The 19,700-nt window shown below is 40.3% G+C and overlaps 1 protein-coding gene across 2 annotated transcripts in view; it reads left to right on the top strand.

The window, feature by feature from the left end:
• The window catches only part of TAOK1 (TAO kinase 1), an 83,704-nt gene extending 65,953 nt beyond the window's left edge, over window positions 1–17,751 (top strand). For both annotated transcript variants that reach the window (XM_083172327.1, XM_083172326.1), the window contains exons 17-21: window positions 1,101–1,304; window positions 2,173–2,412; window positions 5,404–5,616; window positions 5,697–5,879; window positions 7,055–17,751. In XM_083172327.1, coding sequence (XP_083028453.1) covers window positions 1,101–1,304; window positions 2,173–2,412; window positions 5,404–5,616; window positions 5,697–5,879; window positions 7,055–7,516 — 1,302 coding nt within the window. In that variant the 3' untranslated portion in view covers window positions 7,517–17,751. The remainder of the gene's footprint in view (window positions 1–1,100; window positions 1,305–2,172; window positions 2,413–5,403; window positions 5,617–5,696; window positions 5,880–7,054) is intronic.
• Window positions 17,752–19,700: the final 1,949 nt, after the last annotated feature.

Genomic DNA, 19,700 nt, shown 5'->3' with positions numbered 1-19,700 from the left:
GAAATTAACAAAGATTTGGGTACTTGTGTAGTATCACGGCTCCCACGATGGGCATCATATAGGAAAAAATCGCATCCCATGCCATGCCATTTTTCACAAAAATCCTTGACGTGTTAAAATCATGTTAAATGCACCCCAAAGGGCATTTGTTACTGTACCACCCCCACTATGAACGCCAACCCGAAGCGTGGTGAGCGTAGCGAGCCCGCGAGGTGCGGCGGTACGCGTCCTACGACCTTTTCATACCCCCACTATCCACGTCGGCTTGGAGTTGAGAATAGAAAGTGTGGTGAGCCACCGAGCCCGAAGCGTGGCGAGCGCACACGGATAGCTGTGATCCCGCGAGGGGACACGGATACCTGTGAAGGTATCCGCGTCACCTCGCAGGGCTCGCTGCGCTCGCCACGCTTCGGGCTCGCCACACTTTCTATTCTCAACTCCACGTCGATAGTGGGGGTATGAAAAGGTCGTAGGACGCGTACCACCGCCCCTCGCGGGCTCGCTGCGCTCGCCACGCTTCGGGTTGGCGTTCATAGTGGGGGTGCTACAGTGTGAAAAAAGACATTTGGGGTACATTTAACATGTTTGCTACTAATTTAAATGCGTTTGGATGCATTTGTGCTCAAAATCGCATGCCATCGCATGGCATGCGATTTTTATAACAGATGCCTAAAAACCCCGGAAAAATCGCATTGCATCGCATGCCATGGGAGCCGTGAAGGTATACAAGTACCGAGACTTGTTTCGTACTGTATATGGCTTTCCTGGTTATTATACAGAATTATATTGGTATTCTTTTGTTTATTACATATTAACATACTGCTTTTGCTGGAAGGCTTTTGTTTCAAAGGAAATAATCATTTTATTGTAATTACTTTGTTGGGAAACTACTGAGGCAAAAGTGTTGCCGTTAATGAAGCAAAAAGTGCATTTGTACTGCCCTTTTTCCGCTTGTGTGTAGTGCAGTTATTGTAGTTTATGATATTTGCAGTTAATTACAGCAATCAATAATTTATAGTTGACCATTTGAAGGTAATTTTATTTAGTATATAGCGTGTAAATCTGAGAATGGCAATGACTGATGAGTTCTCATTTGCTAGGAGCTAAACGAAAACCAGAGTACTCCAAAGAAGGAGAAACAAGAGTGGCTCTCCAAGCAGAAGGAGAATTTCCAGCATTACCAGGCTGAAGAAGAAGCCAATCTCCTGCGTCGTCAGAGGCAGTACCTCGAGTTGGAGTGCCGCCGATTCAAGAGGCGGATGCTGCTCAGTAGACACAATCTGGAGCAGGACCTGGTTAGAGAGGTAATAATATTGCTGTCAAAGACGCACTTACCGGAATACAAGCAAAATAATAAAGGAAAGACTTTAAATAAGCTTTTAAATATTCAATAACAAAGCAACACGGTAGAGATGAGATGGAATCTTCACTGCTGTTCTGTCATTGACCTCTGTTCCTGAAATGAAAATTCTCCTCTATAGTAAAGGAGGAGATGTCTCAGGCAATCCCCCTTGAACCGCCAGGGAGCTTTTGCATACAATATATCATATGCGTTCACGTTTCCCGCTGCTGGGAGTTCGGATGTGCTGCATGTCAGATATGGAGGTATGACATGCAGCACATCCGAACTCTAACCTGATGCTCACAGGACCACGCATTGGATTGGGTGTCAAACACATGCAATTTGGCCATTTTTCATCTGATTTCTCAGCCTGATCTGTCTGAATCGGGTGAAAAGTGGCCAAATAGCTAACTAACTTTTTCCAAAGGGTTAGGCGGAAATCTGAAAAAAAAATTGTGTCCATCCATTCAAAGTAATTTTCTTATTATGGTACGCTAACAAAAAAAAATTGGATGCCCCTATTTTAAAGTATACTGTATATCAAATCACCTTAGGACTGTGGATGTTGCTTTTTTGTGTTGGAAGTTGTAGGAAATTCTTAATTTTAAGTTAACAATTCTTTTGTAAAGCTGAACACTGTGTTTTTACTTTAATGCGTTTCTTTTTAAAATCTATTTTACTTTTTTGGAATTAAAATAAATAGGAACACCTCTAAATTATTAATGGACAGTTTTCTTCTGGAATCAGATTTTTTTCGATTTCTGTAACTTTTATGTTAAACTTCTCATTAATTCATTGACTTAAATCAGGGTCTTTGCTGTATTTTCTAGGAGCTGAATAAGAGGCAAACACAGAAGGACCTGGAACATGCTATGTTGCTTCGGCAGCATGAGTCCATGCAAGAATTAGAGTTTCGCCACCTCAATACCATACAGAGGATGCGTTGTGAGCTCATAAAGTTACAACACCAAACAGAACTCACAAACCAGCTGGAATACAATAAGAGGCGAGAGCGGGAATTAAGGCGCAAGCATGTCATGGAGGTCCGGCAGCAACCCAAGAGTCTAAAGGTATTGGCCCTGGCATGTTGGTTATTTAGATTGAATCCTGCACTACAAATGGTAAAAATAGTTTGTTTGTTTTTTGCAGAATTATGCTTGTTTGTTTTTTGCAGAATTATGCTTGTTATACAAACAATCCATTACAATTGTGTATTATTTATGTAACACTGTTATGTTTATGAACAGACATAGCTTGCTGTGTGTCTCAGTGATCGCGAAAACCCCCAAAAATGATGGGTCCCTGGGACCCCCTCACTTACAAAAATCGGGGTCCTACTTGACCTTTTCTGGGTCCCAACGGAATAAAGCCTCCTCTTCCCTTCCCCAGCATGGCACATACAGAAGCCTCCTCCTCTCTTCCATATGGCATATACCCTGAGCCAAGGGCCAGCCTGAGCCTATTTTTTTTTTGTAAGCAAACATAGATTTGGGCACCCCAAAACTGTGGCTATTGTGGGTTGGGGGGGGGGGGGGGGGGGGGAGGAATCAATTGGCAATTTGCCTACTCACATAAAGCAAGATACACATATACTAAAAAGGAATAGGGACACCTGTGTTGCACCAATCACGATAGTAAAAGTAATGGCAGCAGGAACAGGAGGGATAGGGTTAGTGAAATCCCAGCAGAGTCTATAGGCTTCTCTCCTACAGGCAGCTCTGCCTGTTAAGAGTTAATTGGTGAGCTGCAGCCTCTCTGCCAGCTGTGCAGTGAGGGGAGGAGGGGACAAGTGGGCCATTAACAGCCACCACTCAGAGCCTGGAGGAGGTGACAGTGACACACGAGAGCAGCACCGCGAAGTAGGAGAGGAGGAGGGAAGTCTGCAGCCAGAGTCCTGCTAGCAATAAATCCCCTTACATGACACAGCCAAGCAGCCTGCTAAATGGACCACGCACTTCCTGCCCGGGTCTGCTCCGTCCTCACTGTCACATCCTCCCTGGTTCTGGCCCCCAATGCTGGTTTCAGTTCCTCGTGCTCTGTCCTCACACTAGCCGCAGTGCTGTTCCCCTGCTGAGCAGCTGCTTCTGGTGTTGGCTCCAGCCGTCTGTTGTTAAGGCACAGTGCAGGAGCCAGCTTACGTGGGTTCCGTGCACTGATGCCTATGACCTGCGGTAATAGGGACCCAGCAGATGTGTGAAGCGTCCGTAAGTCACGCTGTGTCACGGTCGCATCACCACTGAGGGGGAAACCGATCCCTCCGCCCTTGTCACACATATTAACACGGCGTGCACGCCGAAATGGCTGGGTCCCAGGGGACCCAGCTATTCATAAAAAATGAGTCCCTGGTGCTCCAAAGTGGGTAAAATACTCGCTATAGCGAGTATTTGCGAACCCTGTGTCTGTTCCTATCTGAAGTGCCAAAGAACATTTAACCCTTTGAGTGCCAACATCTGAGAGAGGTTCAAAATATCCTCTAAAAATGCCAGTGTCCCTCACATTTATTATATAAATTCAAATAAAACAAATGTCGTGTCAAAATAATTTAATTTCCTATATATAAGGTAAACATTACAGGTCATTATGATGAATAAAAAGGTTTGCTTGGCAATTTTCATAGCTATTTTGACAAAGTCACTTGGCACTCAAAGGGTTAAGTATTCTCCGAGACTTCACAGCAAACTATTGTAACATTTGCTGCTAGGAAGTGTAATTCCCTTCATTGGAAATGGAACTATTGATTCTACTGACTTGTCTTTCCTTTTAGACAATAGCAGAGTGTTACTATTGTTTGTTTTAGTTTTTTGCACTAATTGGTTTTTGTGTTTCCTGTCATGCTGAAATACAGCGGTATTAAACCAACATGTATAAATGCCACCTCTCAAGGTGGCCATACACACGCAGATTTATCTTCAGATCTGGCTGGTTGGAACAAAAACATGGTAATGGATGAGAGCAAATGACAGTTGACCATTTGCTTGGAAATGGTGGAAAACTGACAAACTGTCACTCATCCATAACCATGTTTTTGTACCAACCAGCCAGATCTGAAGATAAATCTTACTAGTGTATGGGCACCTTAAACTTTTATCTCACTGGTTCACATTTTGCTATTACTTTTTGCATATTCTTGTTTTTCTTTTGTTGATGTATCTTGCATGTGTGTTTAAGGCTGTGTCCACACTATGCAATATGATGTTCGTACAGCCAACAAACAACCTTATAAGGTATATACTTTGGTATAAGGTATATACCATATTGAATTTTTGGGATTCCAGTCAGATCCCACAGTGCTACTGAAGCTCATCAAACTCACCATTCAGTGCGCAGGTATTATCAAAAATTGCAAACAACCTTATAATATAGTGTATCTGTCCATGTGTGCAGATGATATGTCTGTGAATGACGTCGTTCACATACATAACAGATCGCCACTGCAGCACGGCCAATGCCAATACATCCTGTCCTATGCAGATATTATGAGACGATGTATTGGCATGTCGGTGCATCTGCCTGTGTGTACCGTCGTTCGCATGATAGGTCGGCCATAGAAGACATTGAATATGACATCACAAGTGGCCAAACATATTCAAATGACTTTGCTCCCAGACATATTGTGCAGACGATTGGTAAGTGTTAATGCGCAAGATCATTTGTGCATAAACAATAACACATGAGGCTGCATGGATAATTAGTCATCCATGTGTGTTTATGCAGCCTCTAAAAGTCAATAATTACTGCCAAATTGTTATATCGGTCATGGATACGGTCAATGAACATGACATGTTGCATTTCTTTAGAAGTCCTATGATATGTTTTAATTCGATTAGCTGTGACTTAGTAAAGGGTGCAAGTAAGCATGGCTATATGCCACACTTTTTGTACTTCTGGTTTCAGAGGTTTTTGTTTGCGGTGACATAGGGCTGCGTACAAAAATCTGAAACGAGATAAGGCACTAGAGGGTGAGTTCAGATGCTGTTGCGACGATGTGTATACACTGGCAATGGCAGCTCACGTACAGGTGTGAGTGTGCAACTGATGTTCCCTTTTAATTTTATGTTTAGTCTAAAGAGCTGCAGATAAAGAAGCAGTTCCAAGACACTTGCAAGATTCAGACGCGGCAGTATAAAGCTTTGAGAAACCACCTTTTGGAAACCACACCAAAGAATGATCATAAGGCTGTTCTCAAACGGCTGAAAGAGGAGCAGACCCGCAAACTGGCAATATTAGCGGAGCAGTATGACCATAGCATTAATGAGATGTTGTCTACACAAGCAGTAAGTGGAGGCCGTTCCTTCTAGCTTGATTCACTTGATGGCAGAACATGTGTGAAAATGAAATGTCTCTTGTGTTGCAGCTGCGCTTGGATGAGGCACAGGAAGCAGAGTGCCAGGTTTTGAAGATGCAGTTGCAGCAAGAACTGGAGCTACTGAACGCTTACCAGAGCAAAATTAAGATGCAAGCGGAGGCCCAGCACGAGCGGGAATTACGTGAACTGGAACAAAGGGTTTCCCTGCGGAGGGCTCTTCTTGAACAGAAGGTATTTGATGTTATGCTGATTTTGAATTGTTATCTGAAATATAGGTATATGTGGTTAATTGTCATGAGCATTGAAAATGCTTATGGCAAATACAGAGATGAATGCACATTGGCTGAAATTGCACTCTCCTTGCATGCACAGACTAAACATGGCTATTGTGCATATCTCTGCAGTGGGGCTAGCCCTATTTGTATGCTTCATTTTAGTGCTATCGTCGGTTCACACTTGGGTGCTTTTCTAGGCTGAGTAAGGTATTCAATCTTGGGTCACGGCTGTCGAGCTGGCCCAACAGCCGTACTGTTCTTGGTCTGCTCAACCGAGAAATCGCAGGCGGTGAGCTGCAGCTGGGAGATCGTCACTTCCCAGCCCTTCTTGGCAGAACGAGCCCGACTGCTTGTGAAGTCAGGCTCCTTCTGCGGAGATCCCCTGTTCAATGCTGTCGGGGAAGACCGCAATGAATAGGGCCCCCGCAGCCATCTCCCTTGTCTGAGATGCATGTCTCTTTATGGCCAGTAATCCGGTTGATGCCCTCACTAAACTGAAGGTACCCATACACAGTGCCATGTGCTCCGTGCTTTTTGGACTAAATTGCATCGCATCTAGTTCAAAACACATGCAATATGCTAAAGCAGCGCGTGTGTTTTGAACTAGATGCGATCTAGTCCAAAAAGTGCTGCTCATACTTTTATTATGCTATGCAATGTGATGTGCACGGGAGCAAGCCCAAAATGCACAGTGTGGGCACCCTCTGGCCCAAGCTATTGTACTTTCACAAGTGGGGCTATATTGGTGTGGATAACCTTGGTGACTGTACAAGAATATGCTAACTTACAGTCAGGAAATAAAGCTTTTTTAATTTTGTCTTAAACATTGGAAGGAAAACCACTTTCAGAATTGTTTTCTTCATGTTTTGTCTGTGTTTTTTCATTAAAAGACAAGTGCAGCCATTACTGGTTAAGGTCTCTATAGCTTCATGTAGTCTACAGTGTGAAATCCGAATGGCACATCCACTATAATAATAATTTTGTCTGCTTGCCCTGTGTTTCTGTTTTATTTTTCCCACACCAGATAGAGAAACCATTGAAGTTTCATGGTGAAGAAAAACTGATCCTTACTATACAAAGAAAATGGCCTTTCTCCTGTAATATGTGACCATTTCTTGTCTCCTTCCTTAGATTGAAGAGGAAATGCTCGCTCTTCAGAACGAACGAACAGAGCGAATACGAAGTCTTCTGGAACGTCAAGCTCGTGAAATTGAAGCATTTGACTCTGAAAGCATGAGGCTAGGTTTTAGCAATATGATTCTTTCCAATCTCTCCCCCGAGGCGTTCAGCCACAGCTACCCGGGAGCTTCTGGCTGGTCCCACAATCCCACTGGAGGCCCTGGACCTCATTGGGGTCACCCCATGGGAGGCCCACCACAAGCTTGGGGTCACCCAATGCAAGGCGGGCCCCAACCATGGGGTCATCCCTCAGGGTCTGTGCAAGGTGTCTCTCGTGGCAGCACGATGGGGGTCCGCAACAGCCCCCAGGCTCTGAGGCGGACAGCTTCTGGGGGACGGACAGAGCAGGGAATGAGCAGGAGCACAAGTGTTACTTCACAGATATCCAATGGTTCACACATGTCTTATACATAACTGCAAGAAGAACTTAAAGGCCATTCCTTTTGATCATTCAACACAAACTGCCTACAGATGTCCTCACAGCAGCTTTCTCAATGGTACTGAGCAGCTGCACAATTAAGGCTTCCTACACATGCTGAATTTTAATCATTTTTGTACAGGGTTCCATGTATGTGCGTTATCTACAATATGATTGCATTGGCTGCTGGGTTTATATTGGGGAGAAGGAAAGTAAAGCATGTGGCTTGTAATAAAAGTAAACATTTAGTTTTTGAATAGCTTGGAGTATCCGAAGTACCTAACAGAAGCTAGACACTTACACAGATTCACCTTAAAAACTATATCCGCACTTTGAGCACTTCATACATTCCCTGGCTCTCATTATTAATCACTACACTCCTATAGGTCATTGTCATTTCTCCCTCTTCAGTGGTCATTCAGATCTTTGTTGATGTGTGAGTAATTAGCCCATCTGGACAGATTACAAGGGTCATACCTTTCATTGTGTAGGTTCGTTAAACATTCTATACAGACTTGTTAACGTGTCAAATAATTTTAGCTTTAATTAGGCCAAACATTTTTTTTCGTTACGTTATATGTTTAGAGTTTGTTGCTTATTACAGGAATATCTCTGGAGGGTTCTGTAAATCACTGATATTGATGATTATTCCACACTGGTTACTTGCATATCCTGTTCTCAGGCAGAGGCTTTCTGCACTGGAAACTTAGACCAGATCATCTGTTTACCACATACTTTTGATTCTAGATGTTTCTCTTAGATCATAAGGTGCGGTTTCCTATACAAAAGCCACATTATTTACAGATGTTTGGTTAATAGCAGCTGTTTATTTTATTGTATTTGATTGGAGCACAGCAACTGGATGCCTGCCTGAGCTCCCTCTCCTTGCTTAGTATGAGGTGTTTGTGTCGGCCATGTTGTCTGGCATCTTACTAGGCATTTGTGACTTTGCTGTGCTTTTTGGGGTCATACTTTCAGTACGTCTGAACATCACAGAAAACGCAGGAGATTGTAACCAATGTAGCAGTAAACATTTTGTCTTTATATCCATTTTCATTTTTTCTTCAATAATCTTGTTTTTGTCTGTGTGTCCTCCATTTTGCCACAGATCTTTTAATCGCTGTTAATTTCCTCCTCTGTTTACCATAGTTCTATTTGGTGCTCAGCTCCACTCCTGTTACAGTTAACAGATCCCCAATACTGCCAGGTTGTCTTAGTAGGTCACTGTAACGGGAAGCAGAATATCTCCATTGCACCAACGCTACCATTCATTTTCAGGTTAGTGTTGTCCATGGATGCACGCGGCCTCTTAATTGGTGCAGTGACCAGCATAGTTGGACATTTAGTACCCTGTACACCATTTTTGGAGCAGTGAGTCATTGACTGGTTTATATTAGAAAGCTGACCATTACTTACTTTGATGCTGTAAAGCCATATAATGTCAGGATTGATTTCTGCTCAAAACAACAGTACTTTATTGATATGTGGAATACAGAATCGCCCAGTATTAGAGTTAGAAAATAACAGTTTATATCATTCCATGTAAAGAAGTTATTTTACAGTGTACAGTTGCGTAAACAAAATTGACAATTTACATCTGTAAAACACTCGGCACACAAAGTACAAATACTTTAAAATGCCTAAAATAAAAATGTAAAATGAAATAAAATAAAGTAATTGAGTTCAATATATAAAATGCCTCAGGAGCAATGTGTTTAACTGAGGATGCCCACCTCATCAGCCTCAGATTTTTATCATCTATATCAGCCATGTCCAAACTATGGCCCTCCAGCTGTTTTGAAACTAGAAGTCCCATCATACCTTGCCACAGTTTTGCTATTAGGGAATGCTAAAACTATTACAAAGCATGCTGGGATGTGTAGTTTGACAACAGCTGGAGGGCCATAGTTTGAACATGCCTGATCTATCTCTCTCTATATCTATATATATGGCTAGTGTCGGTGCGGCTCCGAAACACTGCCATCTATTTGCAGCAAATGAAGCTACATCTACTAGCTTTCGAAGTGTTTGCTTCGATCGGCTTACACTGCAATCTGTTGAGGGCAAGTGAAACTGCATCTACTAGCTTCCAAAGCATTTGCTTCGAGCGAGCTTACTATTTTTATTATATTGCTATACAGGTCCCAGAAGTATCACTTGCCAGGTGTCTAAAATAAACCACTTCACTTGTCACTGCACTAATTATTAGTGATCATTCCATCAGTGGATGACTTGTTAATTTACAGTGCACTGGTATTGGTGCACTGGAGATCTCTCCCTTCCTGTTGTTATTGGTGCGCTGGGGATCTCTCCCTTCCTGTTACATGCACAAAAAGTCTTTTTGGCAGGAGGAGCTCTGCTTTTCTCCATGTCACCTACCAAAATCCTCATTGTTTCCATTAGTAAGTGACTGCATGGCATGCCTCTTGCTCAGTTGTATGTGAGCCAATTGTGTGTTTTTTAAAGTGGATAATCAAGTAATTTACTCTTGTACAATTTTATCTATTTGGGTGCTATTACTAGTGGCAACAGGACCTGCCAAGCAGGTGTAGATGGACTGTACAGAAAGTGCGAAGAGTTTTAAAGAGTATACAGGGTATTTTTGCTGGCCTAGGAGGGTAGAAATATAATTTACCAGTTATACAGTATGTGTCAGTCTGGCATGTGCTGGACCATGTATAATTCCTCCCCTACTGTTCTGTTAGAACAAATGTTAATTCGTATAAAGGCAGCATTAATGTTCAAATATTCTCTGTAAAGCGCTGCAGAATATGTGTGCGCTATATGTCAATAAGAAAATATTAGTTATCTTATGGTTCCGAACGTATCGTTTGAGGTAAAATTGAAATCCCACATTTTTATTTGTTCTATAATGGAAAAGGAAATATATATCACGTGCTAGTTAAACAGGGATACACACACACACACACACACACACACATATATTAGTGTATGTATAAATAATTGGGTACATTTTGGCATATTAAAAGAAGAAAGTAAATATTATAGAAAAAATATATATTTCTGCACATTATTTTCTTTATGTAATAGTATCTATGGAGAGAATAAGGATCTTAAGGGGCGATTTCATGGTTTTAATGGTGCCCCCTAGTGCAGTTCAGCCCCTGATGTGGTGCCGATCACTTTTCACACTTCCATGGAAGTGGAAAGTCCATAGTTTGGGTGCTGGAACCAGCACTTTAGTTGGGTTGAGCTGCTACACTTGGCTGTTTAGCTACAGTACTGGTTACACCACCCAAACTTTTCTCAAATTTCTTCTTGCCACCTAAGCTGACTGAGAGACTAAAAGTGTCTCCAGTGGATCATGGGCGCCTGAACAAAGCAACAATTAAATTGCTCTGTTTTACACCCCTAGGCGATAGACGAGAAGGAAACATTTGAATTGACCCAGTAAAGTAACTTTTATTTTTTTTGTAAGTATGTTTTATATGTATTGGACACCGATTAACCCACAAACAAATCAAGGTCCATTTATTATTGCCCAAGCAAGGTTTACCATCCGTATCTTTTATTATGTATTCTGTTTGCTGGTCAACTTAATTTGTTTTGTTTTCTCAGCATTTTTTCTCCCTTTAAGATCAGACTGGTTCCCTTCAGGTGTGTGTGTATGATCAATGTGGTGGATTTATAGTTGCCAGCTGAGATAAATAATATTGCATCTGTTTCTTTGGTCACATTAGCAGTTTTTACTGTGGCAGAAATGCCTGTATTAGAAAAGGTTTTTTTTTTTTAATTTAAGCTACAGTACAATGGTAAATCTTTGTACTATAGCCTTTACCCTCTTTCCTTTTTAGTAAATATTTACTTACTGAAGTAGACTATAGAGGTGAACTTGGGACTCTCCAGCCAGATAATCCAGTGTGTGACCCTTTGTACTAGAACGATTATCTGCAGGCTACTGTTGGGAAGCGAGAGAGGGTGCACTTACATCTCAGGCCAGCTAACCTAGGATATATTTTCATTTTATTAGTGCTACCAGCAATAACTATCTGGTTTGTACCTTCACTGCACCTTGCGGCTTAAACCTCTAGTTATCAACGGAGATTAAGGCTACTGAAGAAAGAGGAATAAAACACTAAATTTACCTGTGATTGTCCAGTTTTGACTAATTCGCTTGTACAGCAGCAGATGTTGAGTATCTATTATAACAGGTTTTCTATCCTTGCTGAAGGCTTCATTAAAAAGTGTACATATGTTATTTAGCTATTTATCTAGATTTATTGTACATTTAAAACAATGTAGTGTAGTCACAGCTGGGATTAAATTAATCTGGTAAAGTTCATGGTAGGCCTTTCCTTAATCTGTCCATTTACTGACATTTCATCTAAATCCGGGGATAAGGGATGGAAATAAATATATTTATATAATTGTCTTCTCCTGAGAGCAACATGCGCCTTGGCACACATGGGGAGGGGTTAGACTTTCATATGGGATGCGTTTAGAATCCCGGCTGTCAGTTACGATCCTGTCGCCGGTATACAGACTACTGTGATGCTGAACAGCAAGTAGCTGGAGGGACGAAGCTGGTCATACATCTACAAATCGGTTGTCAGATTGGGCTGGTTGGGACAAAAACCTGGTAATGTCTGAGTTGCTTTTTAAAGCAAATGGTCAACTGTCATTTGCGCTTATCCATTACCACGTTTTTTTTTTCCAACCAGCCCAATCTCACAATCGATCTGTAGATGTATGGCAACTTTTAGGCTGCGGGGAGACCACAAAAGTTAGTGTTAGCCTGTGGAGAGGGGAAGGTTCCGGTTAGGCTACCGGGATGATGAGATTAGGCTTTAGGCAGCAGGGTGCTTGGGTTAGGTACAGGCATTAGCCAGGAGGGTTATGTTAAGGCTGGGGTGGGGGGTCTTAGGCTATTGAATGAGTGGAGGGGGGCAGGGGGAGATTAAGTATACTTACCTGATCCCTGTCAGAATTCCCCCCTTCAAGATGCCGGTCTCAGTATTCTGACTGCCGGTCATCCTCAATTCATACTATACACACATGCCATTTCTAATTTTTAGACCTGACGTGTCAACTTTTTTTCTGGCCTCCCTTAGTTGTTTAAGTGATCAGGTTGCTTTTCCATATGCTGCTTTTTGGATCAGATCAGAGAAAGAAAGTTTTGCCCAAATTGGACACCTACTCTGAAGCATTCTATTTCTCCAGTTCTGTTTTACTTAAACTCCTCTTGTAAATTTTGGTTTTAAAGCTCCACTTTTATGTAGAAAGCTTTTCTTGAAGTCGCTGTAGATCTAGAGGGAAAGGGAGTGCCCTAAATGCTGTTCTCAGATGCTGCCAAACAGTATTAGTGCATAAAAAAAGGCAATATTGCTAAATTACACTAAGGAATTAATTTTTTTTTTTTTTTACTTTTGTGGAAGCCTATTTTGTAGTATAAACCTTTGTTGTATATTTTTAGTACTTGATATTCTCTTTTATTTTCCACTGACCTCTTTCTGGAGATGTCCATACAAATACAGTCAGTGGAGGTAACAGAACCATTAGACAGTAATGCGTTCCAATGGAGAGCCAAACTTTTTTTTTCTTTTTTGGCTTTTTCGTTGCATTAAAAGAGACTAATATATTTCATAACAGTGATGTAATGTATAAGAAGATTCTTATAATACTGATACTCCCTGTTGTCGTTGTGAATGGAGCTACTATTTGAACAGTGCTGTATGATTAGTGATTGTGTTTTACTTTTTCCCAAAGAGAAGACTTTGGTTACTGCAGGTTCCACTTTCTATCAAGCATGCTGTTGTATGTTGGTCACATGACTTCTTTTTGAAATGTTTGTGGCTTTTTATAGCAGAACTGATATGTTTTAAGATCTGGACTTTTTAGTATACTTTTGTCAAATCATTACCTTTTTAATGTTCAGAATTTCTCCTCCGGAGGGTAGCCCAACTCATGTGCCAACAGCCAAAATGTGTCCCACCAAAAGATGTCTCTACCTTTTGGTAGATGTGCCAATTTGGATCCAGCCTGTGATTTTAAGAATGTGCTTATAGAAAGTTTTAGGGTGGCGGAGGTGGTTAAATTGTATGCAGCTGTTGCATGACTTGCTTGATGTTCCTGCACTTTAAAATTGTACGATGATTTGTGAAGAAATGTGACACTTCACCTATACTCCAGGATAAGACATACAGATTTTATTTTGTGTTTTTTTTGCTTAAAGAACAGGTTCTCAAACTCTGCCCACACAGTGCATGTTTTGCAGGTCACAGAATCACGAATGAAATAATTAGCTCCACCTGTGGATCTTTTAAAATGTGTCAATGAGTAATGAATGCACCTGTGCATCAGCTGGGTGGCCTGGAAATTGTGAACTGTGTGGGGTCCTGAGGGACGAGTTTGACAATCCCTGATTTAAAGAATATTGGCATCTAATAGAGTGCAAGAACCAGGAAAAGTAAGATTTAATGCGAGTTGTCAGTGTTTTTTTTTTTTTTTTTTTTTGTCGCAATTATTTACACTGAAAAACCAACCTTGTTTTGTAAATGATAGAACAAGGTCTCACATATTTTTATACAACGTCCCGCACTTTGGTTCTCGCACTGTTCCATTCCCCACCAATATATTTAGAAATTGCATACCTATTGCTGTGCGTATAAAATATCAAACATTCCTATTCCCTGGATGCCATTCACTTGTAAACATGTATAGACTGCCATTTGTTTTTGTTTTTTAGACCATTGTATGCAATCAGATGTCAAAGTATCTATCTAGGACCGTGTCACACTTCCTTTTTAATTTGTTACTTGGGGTTTTTAAGGTTTGTTTAGTTTTTGTTTTGTCTCAAAAGGTCAATACATACAGTAGCTGCCATAAGGTACCAATCAATGCCTCTAAATTTGCAGTAGAAGCAGGTAGCTCCTCGGTACTGAGGACAGCAATATAATCTATATATTGGTGATTAAGAGAATAATGCAAAAGTTAGGTATTGTGAGACAGGAAAGGTTCTGAGAGTCACATTTGTATTGTTTTTAGTACCACGCTATTATTATTTTTTTTTATTTTTCTTGTCTATCACCAGTTCCCCAGCAGGGATTGTTCTTCCTGTTGAACGCGAGGAAGGTGAGAAGGCAGCAAAGACACTGGTGTAAATAATCAACATTTAAAAAGAAAAAAAAAATTAGTGCATATTACACAAAGATATATTGACTTAAAAATTGTAAATGCTAGAGCCGTTTTATTAACACTTAAGTTGCTAAACATGAAAAGAATTCTATTTATGAGAGAGCCCTGCGCCCATTTCAGCCAGCCATTTAAAGAAAACATTTATTAAAGGACTGGGGCTGTCCAGTCTGTGTCACCAAGCTTGTGAAGAGTTCATTATTAAAAGCTGAGGTGGGGATGGGGTTGGTTTGTGTATATTGTACATTTTTAAAATAGCTTGCTTGTATTGTGTAGGAAAACAAAAGGTTGGCAGAAAGGAATCAAATACGATCTTATCTAACAGTACTATTAACGCAGATTCTAACATGGTGTCTCTACTGAATTGAGCCTCCCTTCAAAGATCTTTTATTATTATTTTTTTTTGTTACTTTTATTTTTGAATCATAGAGTTCACAACATTGCTGGCAGATGCATCAGGTACGCATTGCAATTCATTCTAGCCATACAAAATGTTAAAGGTACATGATCATCAGTGTTTATCAGAAAGCTGTTGTCATCCAAGAGACCAGTGCCAATTTGATTGGGTATAGTATCACTTGTACAGAAGTGAACTAATAAATTGATTTTGAGGTTTTCAACGCATTCTTTTTGCTGTGACATGTTATGGGATTGAGGGAGCCAAGAATTGGGTACATTATTGATGATTCTGTCACTTTATGCATTGGTTGGTAGATTACACTACAGACCGGAGCCCTTTCTCTGTGTGTCGCATGTAATGGAAGAGTCGTTGCAGAGACAGCAGCATTTGATCAGGGTCATGTTTTGGTCCAATTCCTAAGCTTAAATTTCCTTTGCAATGCTTACCTGTTACCTCTGGCAGTGCCAAATTGAGTAACAAAAACATTCAGCCACTGTCATGTTAATGATATATTCTTGTCGCATGTTTCTGAATTTTTATTTGCACATTTATTTGTAGAAGTTACAAGAATATATATTTTTAAGTTTGAATCTTTATTCACTTTACTCTGTACACTCCCACTGTTTTTAACATCTGGAAATAAAAAACAAACATAACTTCCTCCCTATTTTAGTGACAATAAATTTGGTCTAAAATGCCATTAATTAGGGATAATATGAATGCACACCCGCAGATACCAGGGCAAGGTGACGTCTTACAGGTAATTGTACAAACACGATTTCCCCAAAATACTAAACTAAATAATCTTTTCTTTTTGTGCATTTATGTAAGCCAAAGGCCAAATTCTGAGACGTTTAGTAGCTTCGGGTGTGGATATTTAGTCGTGTAGATTTTAGTGGTCCAAGTTTTCCTTGCAGTAGCTGGAACTCCAAGCATTTCCAACAGCTTGTGAGTCTGCACTTCCAAGTGTTTATGGAAGCTGTTGTCAGGGAAACCTTTGTTGTATATATTGAAAATGCTTGAAAACGCTTTACCGAGACAGTTTTGTACTTTGTACCAGTAACACACAAGTAGGATCAACTATTATGTTTGCTGAACAAGGCTGTATCGGTGCACCAGGAACCATTGACTTTATGGAGTCACAAAGCAAGTTGATAGCCTACGTTCTTGTGATTATTGTTCCATCCTACAAATTTGCTGCCTGTACTCTAGTGTTCACTCTAGGATTTTTTTAGGGCAGGGTGCTGACCACCGGGCAGGGTATGTCTTTATATTAAAAATTTACATTACAAACAAAAAAAAAATCTATAAAACATTTGCACACTGCACTAGGATTACGCCCATTAAACATTGTCATACTCTGCTATGTCCATTACATATTCTGCCGTAATAACAGTTACACATTATGGCACACACTGTAATGTCTCTTACACAATATACCACAAACCATAATTACACATAATGGCATACACCGTAATACCCAGCGAAAGGGCAGGGTACATTTTGAGGTTTTAAAGACGGGCAGGGTGCGGCACCCTGCAAAAGAAGCTTAGAGGGAACACTACTCTATATAGGCAACATATCCACTTGTAGTGCGTTGCCAATGCGCACCATACAGAGTTCCTGCAGTGGTGCCCGCTTTGCACATCCTCTGAGCAACTTGCTTTCTTTTTGTTATGTTGAAATTGAGGATTTGTGATGTCCTCTTGAAGCGTGCTAATAACATCATGAATAGTAGATACTGTGTAATATATTGGGGTGTACAGTCCTTTCTAAGATGAACTATTTCATACACTAATATAAGACGTTGAAAGTGATTATTTCAATGGGAACTGAAATGAACTGTGTTTATTAACATATAGTAAAGTCTCAGACTTTATACTAGTACATCCAGCACTGTCACTCTGCGTGATTCACTTTGTCACTTGATAATCATAAACCCCAACTCCGTGCCTTATTGCCTCTCTGCATAGCAAAAACTTTCTCAAGGCCACGATTGTAACACAAAATCATGCCACACAAGATTCCCTTTAGGGAGTAAATACAATTTTATTTTTCTATCTGTCAAAAATGGTATAAGCCAGGATTTTGACATTGCTCAGCCTTCGGCATTTGAAGGTCACGATCTTTCCTTACAGCGGACAGTATGTAATAAGTAACCACTTGTCCCTTATTTAGTCTTGCACATATTTTAACACTGCTTTTAGATCATTTTATACAACTGTCATTTTACCAATATAAATAGACTGGGTTTGTGCGCATTTGGTTTCCCCAAACGCTTTTTTGTTCTTCGCATTAGAGGATTTGTGAATGTCAACGAAGAAGTTCCTGTAACACATCAGCACAATTCCCAAACACATTTCCATCCTATTCTGCTGGTATAAGTTACTGCGGGTGTGCATTTTATCTGCAGTGTAGTGTTCCCACGCCACTGCCTGTTGGGGTCTTGTACAGTGAGGTATCTTGTACAGTGTAATGTCAGTATTCTGGTATTCCTCTGGTTTCACAATATATTATATAACCTGTATTAATTGTATAGATTGTGCATTTAAAGCTGTTACCAAGTTGTCAGAAAAGGAGAGAAAATAAATCCTATGTAATATTTTGTTTGTAATTATCCTTTGTATCATAGCAAAGGAAATGTTTAAAAATCAACTGTAATAAAGTAATTTTAGTACACATTGAGTGTGTTTCTTTGATACATTTTATGTTTTGGGAACTTTTTTACACTAAGAAAGAATTAATATACATTATTATATTAGAAGGGAGAGGCGCGGCTACACATTCTATTTGTACAAATAACAGGTGCCACCATTCTGAGACTCAGTAATGACACACTACAGTTTTCATGGAGTATGAATAAGGCTCTCACTCCGTGTATGTTTGGCCACAAATGCTTGTCCATTTACCATATGAAGGGGAACCTCATCAGATGGTTACTTAACATCTTTAATGCTAACACATTGGGCCAGATGTAATGAATTCTGAGTTTGGTGGCAGTGCAGGATGCTGGATTAGGATTTTACATAAATATAGTATCATAAACTCCATCAGGTCCAAGTGTTTAAAAATTGGCAACAGCTAACCCTAACCCTAACTACTAGGGTGTTTTTGAGATGTGGGAGAAAATCTGAGTACTCTCCTAATAATTTAGGAGGTTATTCTGATCGGAGCGGCCAAACGTGCGTACGTTCACTATTAACGTACGCTATCCGTACGCGGCCGTTGGGGTTAAGTCCACCCACAAATCAGCCGCATACGTACGGCCAGAAACAACGTCGAAGGGGAGTGGCGTACAATTGAGCGTACGCCAACGTACACGGACGGACCAGCCCTTACACCCGACAACTGGCGTACAACAGAGCGTACGCAACCGTTTACGGACGTCTCTCGTCCGTCTTCCCACCGACTTCTTGCGGCTATCTGAGCGTACGCCAGCTTGCACGGACGGGTCCCTATTGTTTTCAATAGAAAACTCAGCTTATGTCACCGCTCGTGAGAGTGAGCGTACGTCCGTGCACGCTGGCATACCCTTCACATATATGGACCTGCAAATCTTGCCTTTCAACTACACATTCTGACAATTAATTATTCTAATTGTTATTCAATTATTGTTTTCTATTAACTCAATTGAAGATTGTGTGCAAAATAGTGGGCATGGGCTTAAAACATTGCTGAAACATCCTTTGTAGGTGTTAGATGTGGTTTATGTTATTGTATCATAAATACAAAACTTATGTTTGTATTAGAGTGAACACGTTGACACATGTCGACTTGTGTAGATTGAGTGTGCTACTGTGTAAAGTCTTAAAAAGATTCTTACCTTAAATTAAACAAACATTTAAATGTAGAGAAGTATAGAAAGATAAGCTTCCAATGTGTTTGAGTGCTGTGTGTGGCTTGCAGGTAGTGAAATCATGGTTTTGACTTAACCCCTTCATGACAGAGCCAGTTTGTGCCTTCATGACAGAGCCCTTTTTTTCAAATCTGACATGTCTCACTTAAGTGGGGATAACTTTTTTTTGCTTTTACTTATCCCAGTGATTTTGAGATTGTTTTCTCGTGACACATTGTACTTCAAGTTAGTGGTAAATTTTGGTCGATACAGTCTGTGTTTTTTTGTGAAAAATACCAAAATATCGTGAAAAAATGGAAAATTTAGCAATATGCAAAATGTCACATTTTCTGCTTGTGAGACAAATAATCATACCACTCAAAATAGTTAATAACTAACAAAGACCATATGTCTACTTTATGTTGCAATCATTATTTCAACCTCCTTTTCATTTTTTTGGACACTAGGAGGCTTCAGATATGACTAGCAAATTCTCAAATTTTCAAGAAAATTTCAAACACTGATTTTTTTAGGGACCAGTTCAGTTCTGATGTGACTTTGAGGGACTTGTATGTGAGACACCCCCATAAATGATGCCATTTCAAAAACTGCACCCCTCACAGTATTCAAAACAGCATTTTGGAAGTTTAACCCTTTAGGTGTTTCACAGGAATTAAAACAAAGTGTAGGTGAAATTTCAAAATTTCTTTTTTTTTTTGCAGAGTTTCAATTTTAATACATTTTTCTAACAAATACAGTAGATTTTACTAGAGAAATGTGACTAAAAATTGAT

Source organism: Crinia signifera, chromosome 2 (assembly GCF_055691185.1).
Source record: "Crinia signifera chromosome 2, ASM5569118v1, whole genome shotgun sequence".
Classification (NCBI taxonomy): domain Eukaryota; kingdom Metazoa; phylum Chordata; class Amphibia; order Anura; family Myobatrachidae; genus Crinia; species Crinia signifera.
The sequence above is the reverse complement of the archived record's forward strand: the minus strand, read 5'-3'. Positions and strand labels throughout refer to the sequence as shown.